At 37.6% G+C, this 12,684-nt stretch overlaps 1 protein-coding gene across 1 annotated transcript in view; it reads left to right on the forward strand.

Annotated features, from left to right (window-relative positions):
* The window catches only part of DNAH12 (dynein axonemal heavy chain 12), a 241,211-nt gene that overhangs the window by 177,537 nt on the left and 50,990 nt on the right, over positions 1-12,684 (forward strand). The window contains exons 59-61 of the mRNA XM_064594709.1: positions 720-912; positions 2,483-2,675; positions 4,955-5,127. Of these exons, the coding sequence (XP_064450779.1) occupies positions 720-912; positions 2,483-2,675; positions 4,955-5,127 (559 nt within the window). The remainder of the gene's footprint in view (positions 1-719; positions 913-2,482; positions 2,676-4,954; positions 5,128-12,684) is intronic.

Consider the following 12,684-nt stretch of genomic DNA (forward strand, 5'->3'; position numbering starts at 1 on the left):
ACTGACTCATCACTTATATATAACCCCCAGTGCTCATTACAACAAGTGCCCTCCTTAATACCCATCACCCATTTAGCCCATCCCTGGCCCACCTTCCCTCCAGCAACCCCCAGTTCGTACTCTATAATTAAGAATCTCTTATGGTTTGCCTCCCTCTCTTTTTCTCCCCTTTCCCTTATGTTCATCTGTTAATGCTTCTTAAATTCTACATATGAGTGAAAACATATGGTATTTGTCTTTCCCTGATTGACTTATTTTGCTTAGCATAATACACTCTAGCTCCATCCACATCATTGCAAATGGTAAGATTTTTGAGGGTTCAGTAGTATTCCATTGTGTATATATACCACATCTTCTTTATCCATTCATCAGTTGATGGACATTTGGGTTCTTTCCATAATAAACTCTAGTACTTTTAAGAGCTTCAGTCATATACAAATAATCTTGAAATCATGACTGAAAATTGATAGAGGAGGTAAGATCAAAAGGAATCTTAATTTAGAAGGCTCCATGACAACCAGAGAAAATGTCTTATGCCACCCCAGAACGAATGAGTCCTGCTGTATAATTGTTTATTTGCCTCTATGACTTTGTCACAGTTCTATTCTATTTTAAATTACTTTAGGACCCTTTACTTTGTAACCTAGGAACAACCTTAACAGAGGGAGAGGCTGTACAACTTTGGCTTACTTATCATGCATTTCTTTTCTAAAATATAGGTGGCATTGATTGCATCAGACTTGGTGAGGTCATTATTGAGTATTCCTTTGATTTCAAGTTTTATATCACCACAAAACTGAGAAATCCACACTATATGCCAGAACTGGCTACAAAGGTGTCTTTACTCAATTTCATGATAACTCCAGAAGGTCTTGAAGATCAGTTACTAGGTATTGTTGTTGCAAAGGAGAGGTATGTATTTTCTTATATGCCTCCAGATGGTCTAGAGGGGAAAATTTGTAGGCCATTAATACTTTTGTTATGTGATTATTTCAAAACCTTGTCAAATTTTACATTTTGTTATTATAAATTAAGTATGTAATCCTTTAAAATAGCCATCCTTGGGGTGCCTAGGTGGCTCAGTTGGTTAAGCATCCAACTCTTGATTTTGGCTCAGGTCATGATATCAGGGTCATGAGATCAAGCCCCACTTCAGACTCTGTGCTGAGTGTGGAGTCTGCTTAAGATTCTCTCTCTCCCTCTCCCTCTGCCCCTCCCCTCTACTCGCATGCACACTCTCTATCTTAAAAAAAAAAAGTAAAATTGCCATTCTATAGCAAGTAAGTTATAAGTCAACCATGCTATACTGGGCTCTTAGCATGAGTAGTAGGATTCAGGTGACATGCCATGACCTCTGACTTGTATCTGATTGTTTGAGCCAAAAAAAGTTCACCCAGAAGAATATATGCTGGGGACAAAATCAGAAATATGTTCAAAGATTTAAATGCAGGATGTCACTGAAATAATGAAATATATGAATAATATAGTGAAACAATGAAATAAGAATGAGTGATGAAATACTTAGATGAGAATGAAAAAGCAGGATACAAAACTATACACGGTATGGGCAATATTTTGTAAAAAAAATAGTTACTGTATGAATGGATATATATATTTATTATATTAATATATATTAAAAAGTTTGAGAGGGAATATGCCAGAATGTTAACAGTGATCATCTCTGAGGGTGATAAGATCATGGGTAATTTTTATTATTTTTTCATTCTTTCCATTACTAGCATGTGTTATTTTTTTAAAAGGGAAAAGATATTAAGATACCTGATAGGGCTACTAGTAAAGAATTACTACCTGAAGGAAATCTTTGATTCCACTTGGAGCTTCACGCAACATCAAGCAGTCTATTACATGAAATCAAATTATAAGTGAAATTATGTAATCATGAGGTACTTTTGTTACTTCCAATATATGAATCCTACTTGCATAGTATCCAAGACAGAACCATGTCCGATAACATATTCTATAGCATGGTGAATTATGTTATTTTGAAGTTTTATACTATCTTTGTGAAGATGTTAAGTGCCAGTTTTATCTTTTACTTGAAAAGGCAATTGTATGACAAGTCATCTTTTCTGCTCTTATGGAAGACATGATGAAAATAACACAGAATATGGCAAAGCCAAGAAGTAGATAAGAAGTTGACTATTGTGTTTCTTCTCCAGTTCCTATCCTCATATAACCATCTCAGCCATAAACTTAACACATTCTTAGACTTACTGTGGTATATGTTATTGCCACATTTTACATATATACAATTAGTGATCATTTTTTTGCTCAGATTTCTCAAATTATCATTTGTATAGAAATAACTTTTTTCCTTAGGATAAAGTTTGTGTTACATGCCTTAGTTTGTGTTACACATTACGAAGTTATTTAAATGTCTACAAAATTGTGATATCTAATATTTAGATATGAATTTAGATAAAGTACTACAAATTTAGACTAAATGTTTCTATCTTTTTAGACCAGAATTAGAAGAGGAACGAAATGCCCTTATTCTTCAGTCTGCAGCTAACAAGAAACAGCTAAAAGATATAGAGAAAAAAATTTTAGAAACACTGTCATCTTCAGAAGGGAACATTTTAGAAGATGAAAGTGCAATTAAAGTCTTAGACTCCGCTAAAATGATGTCCAATGAGATAACAAAGAAACAGCAGGTGAAAAAAGAATCCTAGCAAACTTTTTTAAAAAATGTTTTTATTTCTTTAAATTCAATTAGCCAAGGTATAGTACATCATTGGTTTTTGATATAATGTTCAGTAGGAATTCATCAATTCATTATAATACCCAGTGCTCATCATATCATGTGCTCTCCTTAATGCCCATCACCCAGTTACCCCATCCCCCACCCACCTCCCTTTCTGCAACCCTCAGTTTGTTTTCCAGAGTCGAGAGTCTCATATGATTTGTCTCCCTCTCTGATTTCTTCGCATTCGGTTTCCCATTTCCACCCCTATTGTCCTCTGCTCTATTCCTTATGTTCCACATATGAGTGAAATTGTGTTTCTCTGATTGACTTATTTCACTTAGCATAATACCCTCCAGTTCCATCCATGTAAATGGTAGATTTTCATCCTTTCTGATGGCTGAATAATAAATATTCCATTGTATATATGAACCACATCTTCTTTATCCATTCATCTGTTGAAGGACATCTTGGCTCCTTCCACAGTTTGGCTGTTGTGGACATTGCTGCTATGAACATTGGGGTGCATGTGCTCCTTCTTTTCACTACATCTGTATCTTTGGGGTAAATACCCCGTAGTGCAATTGCTGGGTTGTAGGGTAACTCTATTTTTAACTTTCTGAGGAGCCTCCACACTGTTTCCCAAAGTGGCTGTACCAACTTGCATTCCCCCCAACAGTGTAAGAGGGCTCCCCTTTCTCCATATCCTTGCCAACATCTGTCATTTCCTGACTTGTTAATTGTCAACTTTTTGATTCTTTTTCAATTTGCTTCCAGTATAATTTTGGGGGAAGTTTGTTTGCAAAGAACAAAAGCCTATTCAAATTAGCTCAAATAAGAAAGAAACAAGGGCAGCATGAGGAATATAGCCAATGATATTATAATAGTGTCCTATACTGACAGATGGTATTTACACTTGTGGTGAACATGGCATAACGTATACACTTGTCTGATCACTATGCTGTACACCTGAAACTAATGTAACATTGTGTGTCAACTATACTCAAATTTAAAAAAAGACATAGGGGGGCATTTTATTTTCCCAGTTTTGGAAATATATACAGGCCTCAAGAATAAATGGAAAGTTTCTATGCTCTTTGTCTGTCCCTCTCTAAGATTGGGTAGTCCTCATCTGTGCCTCTCTGCTCCATAAGAAGACCAGTTTCTCCTGTAAAACTACTGTATCTGTTCCTTCATACATTTGTCTTGCATGGTAGAAACCTAATTTGGTTCCGTTATCTTTTATTAGCAGTAGTGCCCAGTACCACTTGACCTCAGTTTCTGAGGTCTTAAAGTTCTAGTTCCCTGGGAGAAAAATTGGTTTAGCTTATCTTGGGTCCAGTTCTGTCTCTACCTCCTGATTGAATCAGCTACAACCAGGATCATTCAGTATAAACATGATACACAGGCACACTCATTCAGCAGTCTGTGCCTAGTGTGTCCAAAGAAAGAGAAGTGGTGGATAAATGCTCTACCCGTTTTTCCTATAGAATAGCTATCTCTCAGATCGAGTTGTCAGTTGAAGAGCTGCTCTCTTGGAGAATTTTTTTCTTTTGGGGTCGAATATTAACTAACACCTGTATTATATCCAGAAAAGTTAAACATATGAGAAACTAGTTGAAAAAGGTACTCTTAATGTATAACCCATCAGCTAAGAACTATTTCTGAATATCTACTTTACCAGACTTTGGGCTGGGTTCTGGTGGGCGTGTTGACACCTTAAACACACATGCACACATCCTTTCTCTCTCTTTCTCCCTCTCTCTGACCTATTAAAATAAAAGAAAATGAGTGACATTAGTAGACACATGTCAGATTCAGGCAAAGAATAAGCAAAGACTGACAGCTCTGGTATTCCCCAAACAAGAAACACAACTTTAAACTATTTTTCATGCTTTGTTTTCCTCCCTCTCTTCTTCTTCCTTCCCTCCCTAGTTCTTTCCTTCCTTTCCTTTCCTCTCCCTTTCCCTTTTTCTTTTTCTCATTCTTTCTTTTCTTTCTTTCTCTTTCTTTCTTTCCTTTTTTTCTTTCTTTCTCTTTCTTTCTTTCTTTCTTTCTTTCTTTCTTTCTTTCTTTCTTTCTTTCTTTCTAGCTTTTATCATAATAAAGCCTCTTCTTATAAACTATGCCTCTATAATTTTGTCATTGAGTTGGGGGCTCTTTTTTTAAATATAAACTTTATTATATGAAAAATACATAATTAAGAAACACATTTCCTACTCCTTAATCCTGATTTTTCTTTTCTCCTAGATTGCAGAAAAAACGGAACTCAAAATAGCAGAGTCTCGAGAAGGCTACAGAGCCATTGCTAAACATTCATCAGTATTGTTCTTCAGCATTGCAGACCTGGCTAACATTGATCCCATGTACCAGTACTCTCTCACCTGGTTTGTCAACCTTTATATCAACTCTATTCATGACAGGTAAACATTCTCTAGCTTCATTCATCCTCTCTAGGTTGGATTTTCACCATCCTTTCCCAAAAAATACATAACTTTTTTCTTACTTTGTAATACACATTCATTATAGAACATTTAAAAACGTGAAAAAGTTGAAGGGCGCCTGGGTGGTGCAGTCAGTTAGGCATCTGACTCAGGTTGTGATCTAAAGGCGGTGAGATGTCGGGCTCTGCGCTAAGCACAGAATCTGCTTGAGATTCTTTCTCTCCCTCTCCCTCTGCCTCCTCCTTGTGCTATCTCTTTCTCTAAAATAAATAAATAAATCTTTTTAAAAAAATATGGGAAAGTTGAAAGAAAGGGAGAGAGAAAGCCTCCTTTTTGTTCTAAGTTTTGTTTCACCCCTACTCAAGATATAGGCATAGAAGGATTAGCTTTAGTCCTTCTTGCCTCTTTTAAGTATTTTAATATGGCGATTGACTTATTTTTGCTGGCAACTCCAATTCCTCTCTCCACCCTTGAGATCTCTAAAAAGCTTCAGTCCCAGGGTGCCTCACTGGCTCAGTCAGTACAGCATGCAACTCTTGATCTCGGGATTGTGAGATTGAGCCCCACATTGGGTATAGAGATTACTTAAAAATAAAATCTTAAGGGGTGCCTGGGTGGCTCAGTCAGTTAAACATCTGCCTTTAGCTCAGGTCATGATTGCAGGGTCTTGGGATTGAGCCCTGCGTTGGGCTCCCTGCTCAGTGAGGAGCCTGCTTTTCCCTCTCCCTCTGCTGCTCCCCCTGCTTGAGTTCTCTCTTGCACAACTCTCTCAAATAAATAAATAAAATCTTTTAAAAATAAATAAATAAATAAAATCTTAAAAATAAATAATATTTTTTGAAAAGCTTCAGTCCCACATTTCTAATTGTTTGCTAGATATTTTCACTTTAATTAGTTAATGAATATACACAGATTTTGGAGTCAGACTGGAGAAAGGGGTTAAGTCTCGGTTCACCACATACTAGCTACGTTGATACTGGCTTTCTGTAATTGCCTCAATTTTCCTTATCTATAAAATAGAGATAATAATAGTACCTACCTTTTAGAACTGTTATGAGAATTTAATATCTGTGAAGTGTTTATCACAATGTCTGGTATTTAGTACCTGCTGTATTTGTTAAGTAGAATAAAAGTATGATTTGAGCCTACCGTGTATAGTCTACAGGGGCTCTTGGTAGGACAGTCTCTCCTGAGTGATTGATATCCCTAAGCTTTCCCAGTTGGGACTTGGAATTTGAATTTACAGAGTCCACACGATAGAGGAGATCCAAGCCAAGGAATTGACATAAATGTCACTAACAAGTGTCAGCAAGGACGTAGAGTCCTCAGAACCCTCATACACTGCCGGCAGGATTGTAAAATCCTGCAGTTTACAGGATTGCCACTTTGGAAATATTTTGGAAGTTCCTGAAAATATTAAACATAGATTTGCTGTATGATGTAGTGATCAGCAAATTCAGTGATTCTTGAGTATATTGAAGAGAATTAAATGCATATGTACACACAGGAAATTATAGTCTTTTTGTTTTGTGACATAAAAAATTTATATTCAAAAGTTACTTGATTAATCTTTTCTCCCTTCAGCATAGTGATATTATTCATGTGCAGTACAGTTAGCTTCATTTGTTGTTGGTTTGGGGGTTCTTTTGTATTTCATTTTAGAATTTTCCCTTCATCCTTGTTGATTGTAATTTTATTATATTTTTGAGCATATAAACCATTAATGTGAATCCAGAAGTAAATCCTGTACAAAAGGTCTGCTCAGAGAAGTATCACCATCTGCTGTTCTTCATCCCCTTTCCATGGGCCAAAAGATTGCTTTTTAAAAATGAAACTAAATTTTAAAATTAAACTAATTTTGAGATAAATGTAGATTCACATGCAGTTATATTTTTAAAAAGATTTTATTTATTTGAGAGAGAAAGAGAGCACAAGAGAGGGGGGAGGGTTGAGGGAGAAGCAGACATCCCGCTGAGCAGGGAGCCCAATGTGGGATTCCATCCCAGGAATCTGGGATCACAACCTGAGCTGAAGACAGACGGGTAACCGACTGAGCCACCCAGGCACCCTTCACATGCAGTTATAAGAAATAATACAATGGGGCGCCTGGCTGGCTCAGTAAGTGGAGCGTGCAACTCTTAATTTGGGGTTGTGGGTTTGAGCCCCATGTTGGATGCAGAGATTACTTAAAAAAAAATCTTAATAAAAAAAAAGAAAAGAAATAATACAGTGATCTTGTGTACTCTTTTTTTTTATTTAATTTAATTTTATTAGGTTATGTCACCATACAGTACATCATTAGTTTTTGATGTAGTGTTCCATGATTCATTGTTTGAGTGTAACACCCAGTGCTCCATGCAATACGTGCCCTTCTTAATACCCATCACCAGGCTAACCCATCCTCTCACCCCTTCCCCTCTAAAACCCTCAGTTTGTTTCTCAGAGTCCATAGTCTCTCATGGTTCATCTCCCCCTCCGATATCCCCCCTTCATTTTTCCCTTCCTTCTAATGTCCTTCATGCTATTCCTTATGTTCCACAAGGAAGTGAAACCATATGATAATTGACTTTCTCTGCTTGACTTATTTCACTTAGCATAATTTCCTCCAGTCCCATCCATGTTGATGTAAAAGTTGGGTATTCATCCTTTCTGATGGCTGAGTTAGTATTCCATTTTATATATGGACCCCATCTTCTTTATCCATTCATCTGTTGAAGGGCATCTTGGCTCTTTCCACAGTTTGGCTGTTGCAGACACTGCTGCTATGAACATTGGGGTGCATATGGCCCTTCTTTTTACTACATCTGTGTCTTTGGGGTAAATACCCAGTAGTGCAATTGCTGGGTCATAGGGTAGCTCTATTTTTAATTTTTTGAGGAACCTCCACATTGTTTTCCAAAGTGGCTGTACCAACTTGCATTCCCACCAACAGTGTAAGAGGGTTCCCCTTTCTCCACAACCTCTCCAACATTCATTGTTTCTTGCCTTGTCAATTTTTGCCATTCTAACTGGTGTGAGGTGGTATCTCAATGTGGTTTTTGATTTGAATTTCCCTGATGGCTAATGATGATGAACATTTTTTTCACGTGTGTGTTAGCCATTGGTATGTGTTCTTTTGAGAAGTGTCTGTTCATGTCTTCTGCACATTTTTTCACTTGATTATTTGTTTTTTGGGTGTTGAGTGTGAGAAATTCTTTATAGATCTTGGATATCAGCCCTTTGTCTGTACTGTCATTTGCAAATATCTTCTCCCATTCTTTTTTTTTTTTTTTTTAAAGATTTTATTTATTTATTTGACAGAGAGAGAGATAGTGAGAGCAGGAACATAAGCAGGGGGAGTGGGAGAGCGAGAAGCAGGCTTCCTGCCGAGCAGGGAGCCCGATGTGGGACTCGATCCCAGGACCCTGGGATCATGACCTGAGCCGAAGGCAGACGCTTAACGACTGAGCCACCCAGGCGCCCATCTTCTCCCATTCTGTGGGTTGCCTCTTTGTTTTGTTGACTGTTTCCTTTGCTGTGCAGAAGCTTTTTATCTTGATGAAGTCCCAGAAGTTCATTTTTGCTTTTGTTTCACTTCCCCTTGGAAATGTATCTTGAAAGAAGTTGCTGTGGCCAATGTCAAAAGGTTACTGCCTATGTTCTCCTCTAGGATTTTGATGGATTCCTGTCTCACATTGAGGTCTTTCATCCATTTTGAGTTTATCTTTGTGTATGGTGTTAGAGAATGGTTGAGTTTCATTCTTCTGTATATAGCTGTCCAATGTTCCCAGCACCATTTATTGAAGAGACGGTCTTTTTTCCATTGCATATTTTTTCCTGCTTTGTCGAAGATTATTTGACCATAGAGTTGAGGGTCCATATCTGGGCACTCTATTCTGTTCCGTTGGTCTATATGTCTGTTTTTGTGCCAGTACCATGCTGTCTTGGTGATCACTGCTTTGTAATACAGCTTGAAATCGGGCAACGCGATGCCTCCAACTTTGTTTTTCTTTTTCAACATTTCCTTGGCAATTTAGGGTCTTTTCTGATTCCATACAAATTTTAGGATTGTTTGTTCCAGCACTTTGAAAAATGTCATTGGAATTTTGATCGGGATGGCATTGAAAGTATAGATTGCTCTGGGTAGCATAGACATTTTAACAATGTTTATTCTTCCAATCCATGAGCATGGAATGTTTTTCCATCTTTTTGTGTCTTCTTCAATTCCTTTCATGAGTGTTCTGTAGTTCCTAGAGTATAGATCCTTTACCTCTTTGGTTAGGTTTATTCCGAGGTATCTTACAGTTTTTGGTACTATTGTAAATAGAATCGATTCTCTAATTTCTCTTTCTACAGTTGCGTTGTTAGTGTATAAGAAAGCAACTGATTTCTGTGCATTTGTTTTGTATCCTGCTACATTACTGAATTGCTGGATGAGTTCTAGTAATTTGGGGGTGGAATCTTTTGGATTTTCCACATAAAGTATCATATCACCTGCGAAGAGAGTTTGACTTCTTCTTTGCCAATTTGAACACCTTTTATTTCTTTTTGTTGTCTGATTGTTGTTGCTAGGACTTCTAGTACTATGTTGAACAATAGTGGCGAGAGTGGGAATCCTTGACGTGTTCTTGATCTTAAGGGAAAGGCTCTCAGCTTTTCCCCATTGAGGATGGTACTGGCTGTGGTTTTTTCATAGATGGATTTTATGAAATTGAAGAATATTCCCTCTATCCCTATACTCTGGAGAGTTTTAATCAGGAAAGGATGCTGTATTTTGTCACATGCTTTTTCTGCATCAATTGAAAGGACCATATGGTTCTTCTCTCTCCTCTTATTAATGTGTTCTATCTCGTTGATTGATTTACGAATGTTGAACCACCCTTGCATCCCGGGGATAAATCCCACTTGGTCGTGGTGGATGATCCTTTTAATGTATTGTTGGATCCTATTAGCTAGGATTTTGTTGAGAATTCTGGAATCCATATTCATCAGGGATATCGGTCTGAAATTCTCCTTTTTGAAGGGGTCTTTGTCTGGTTTGGGGATTAAGGTAATGTGGCCTCATAGAATGAGTCTGGAAGCTTTCCTTCTGTTTCTGTTTTTTGAAACAGCTTCAGGAGAATAGGTATTATTTTTTCTTTAAATGCTTGGTAGAATTCCCCATGGAATCCATCAGGCCCTGGGCTCTTTTTTGGGGGGAGATTTTTGATCACTGCTTCAAGCTCGTTACTGGTTATTGGCCTATTCAGGTTGTCAGTTTCTTCCTGTTTCAGTCTTGGTAGTTTATAGGTTTCCAGGAAGGCATCCATTTCTTCCATGTTGCTTAATTTATTGGCATATAGTTGTTGATAATAATTTCTAATAATTGTTCCTATTTCCTTGGTTTTAGTCATGATCTCTCCCCTTTCTTTCATAATTTTATTAATTTGGGTCCTTTCTCTTTTCTTTTGGATAAGTCTGGCCAGTGGTTTATTGATCTTATTAATTCTTTCACAGAACAAACTTCTAGTTTCATTGATCTGATCTACTGTGTTTCTGGTTTCTAATTCATTGATCTCTGCTCTAATCTTAATTATTTCTCTTCTAATGCATGGCTTAGGCAGCGTTCGTTGCTTTTTCTCCAGTTCTTTAGGTGTAAAGTTAGTTGGTGAATTTGGGATTTTTTTATTTTTTTAAGTGAGGCTTGGATGGCTATGTATTTCCCCCTTTGGACCGCCTTTGCAGTATCCCATAGGTTTTGGACCAATGTGTTTTCATTCTCATTGGTTTCCATGAATTGTTTAAGTTCTTCTTTGATTTCCTGGTTGACCCAAACATTCTTGAGAAGAGTGGTCTTTAGCTTCCAAGTGTTTGAACTTCTTCCAAATTTTTTCTTGTGATTGAGTTCCAGTTTTAAAGCATTATGGTCTGAGAATATGCAGGGAATAATCTCAATCTTTTGGTATCGGTTGAGACCTGATTTGTGACCCAGTATGTGATTCTGGAGAAAGTTCCATGTGCGCTCGAGAGGAATGAGTATTCTCTTGTTTTAGGGTGGATTGTTCTGTATATATCTATGAGGTCCTTCTGGTCCAGTGTGTCATTCAAAGCTCTTGTTTCTTTGTTGATTTTCTGCTTAGATGATCTATTGCTGAGAATGGAGTATTGAGGTCTCCTACATTTAATGTATTATTATCAATATGACTCTTTATTTTGATTAACAGTTGGTTTATGTAGTTGGCTGCTCCCATGTTGGGGGTGTAGATATTTACAATTGTTATAGATCTTCTTGTTGGATAGACCCTTTAAAATTGGTATAGTGTCCTTCTGTGTCTCTAACTACAGTCTTTAGCTTAAAATCTAATTTGCCTGATATAAGAATTGCTACCCCAGCTTTCTTTTGAGGTCTGTTGGCATGGAAAATGGATCTCCATCCCTTCACTTTCAGTCTGGATGTATCTTTAGATTCAAAACGAGTCTCTTGTAGACAGCATATGGATGGGTCCTGTCTTTTTATCCAATCTGCAACGCTGTGCCGTTTTATGGGAGCATTTAGGCTGTTCACATTGAGAGTGATTATTGAAAGATATGAATTTATTGTCATTATGTTGCCTGTGAAGTCCTTGTTTCTATAGATTGTCTCTGTAAATTTCTGTTCTATATCACTCTTGGGGTCTTTTCTCCTTTTATAGAACCCCCCTTAATATTTCTTGCAGGGCTGGCTTAGTGGTCACATATTCTTTTAGTTTCTGCCAATCAAGCTCTGCATCTCTCCATCCATTCTAAATGACAGCCTTGCCGGATAAAGTATTCTTGGCTGCATGTTCTTCTCATTTAGTACCCTGAATATGTCTTGCCAGCCCTTTCTGGCTTGCCAGGTCTCTGTGGATAGGTCTGATGTTATTCTGATGTTCCTCCCTCTGTACGTAAGGAATCTCTTCCCCCTAACTGCCCTTAAGATGGTTTCCTTGGTTCTAAGATTTGCAAGTTTTAATATTACATGCCGGGGCATTGACCTGTTTTCCTTGATCTTGGGAGGGTTCCTCTCTGCCTCTAGGACACGAATGTTTGTTTCATTCCCCAGATTAGGGAAGTTCTCAGCTACGATTTGCTCAAATATATCTTCTAGTCCTCTCTGTCTCTCCACCCCCTCAGGGATTCCAATAATTCTGAATTGGAACGTTTCATGGTGTCACTTATTTCTCTGTTTTCATGGATTTTGAGTAGTTTCTCCCTGGCTTCCTCTTTTTCCTTCTTTTCTATCAATTGGTTTTCTAGATCACTAATTCGTTCTTCTGCCTCGTTTACCCTAGCTGTTAGAGTATCTAAATTAGATTGGATCTCATGATAGCATTTTTAAGTTCTGCCAGTTCAGCTTTCATTTCTGCCCTTAGAGATTCTATGTTGCCATCAATCGATTTCTCCATTCTAGCTATTGTCTTCATAACTGTTACCCTGAAGTCCATTTCCGAAATCTTGGTTATATCTGTATCCATTCGTAAATCTATGGCAGAAGTCACAGTCTCTGAGTCTTTCCTATTTTGGGGGTTTCTCCTCCTAGTCATTCTGTTGAGGGGT

The sequence above is a fragment of the Mirounga angustirostris genome, unplaced genomic scaffold (assembly GCF_029215605.1).
Source record: "Mirounga angustirostris isolate CCGP_5_RB_7025 unplaced genomic scaffold, mMirAng1.0.hap1 SCAF_1, whole genome shotgun sequence".
NCBI classification, from domain to species: domain Eukaryota; kingdom Metazoa; phylum Chordata; class Mammalia; order Carnivora; family Phocidae; genus Mirounga; species Mirounga angustirostris.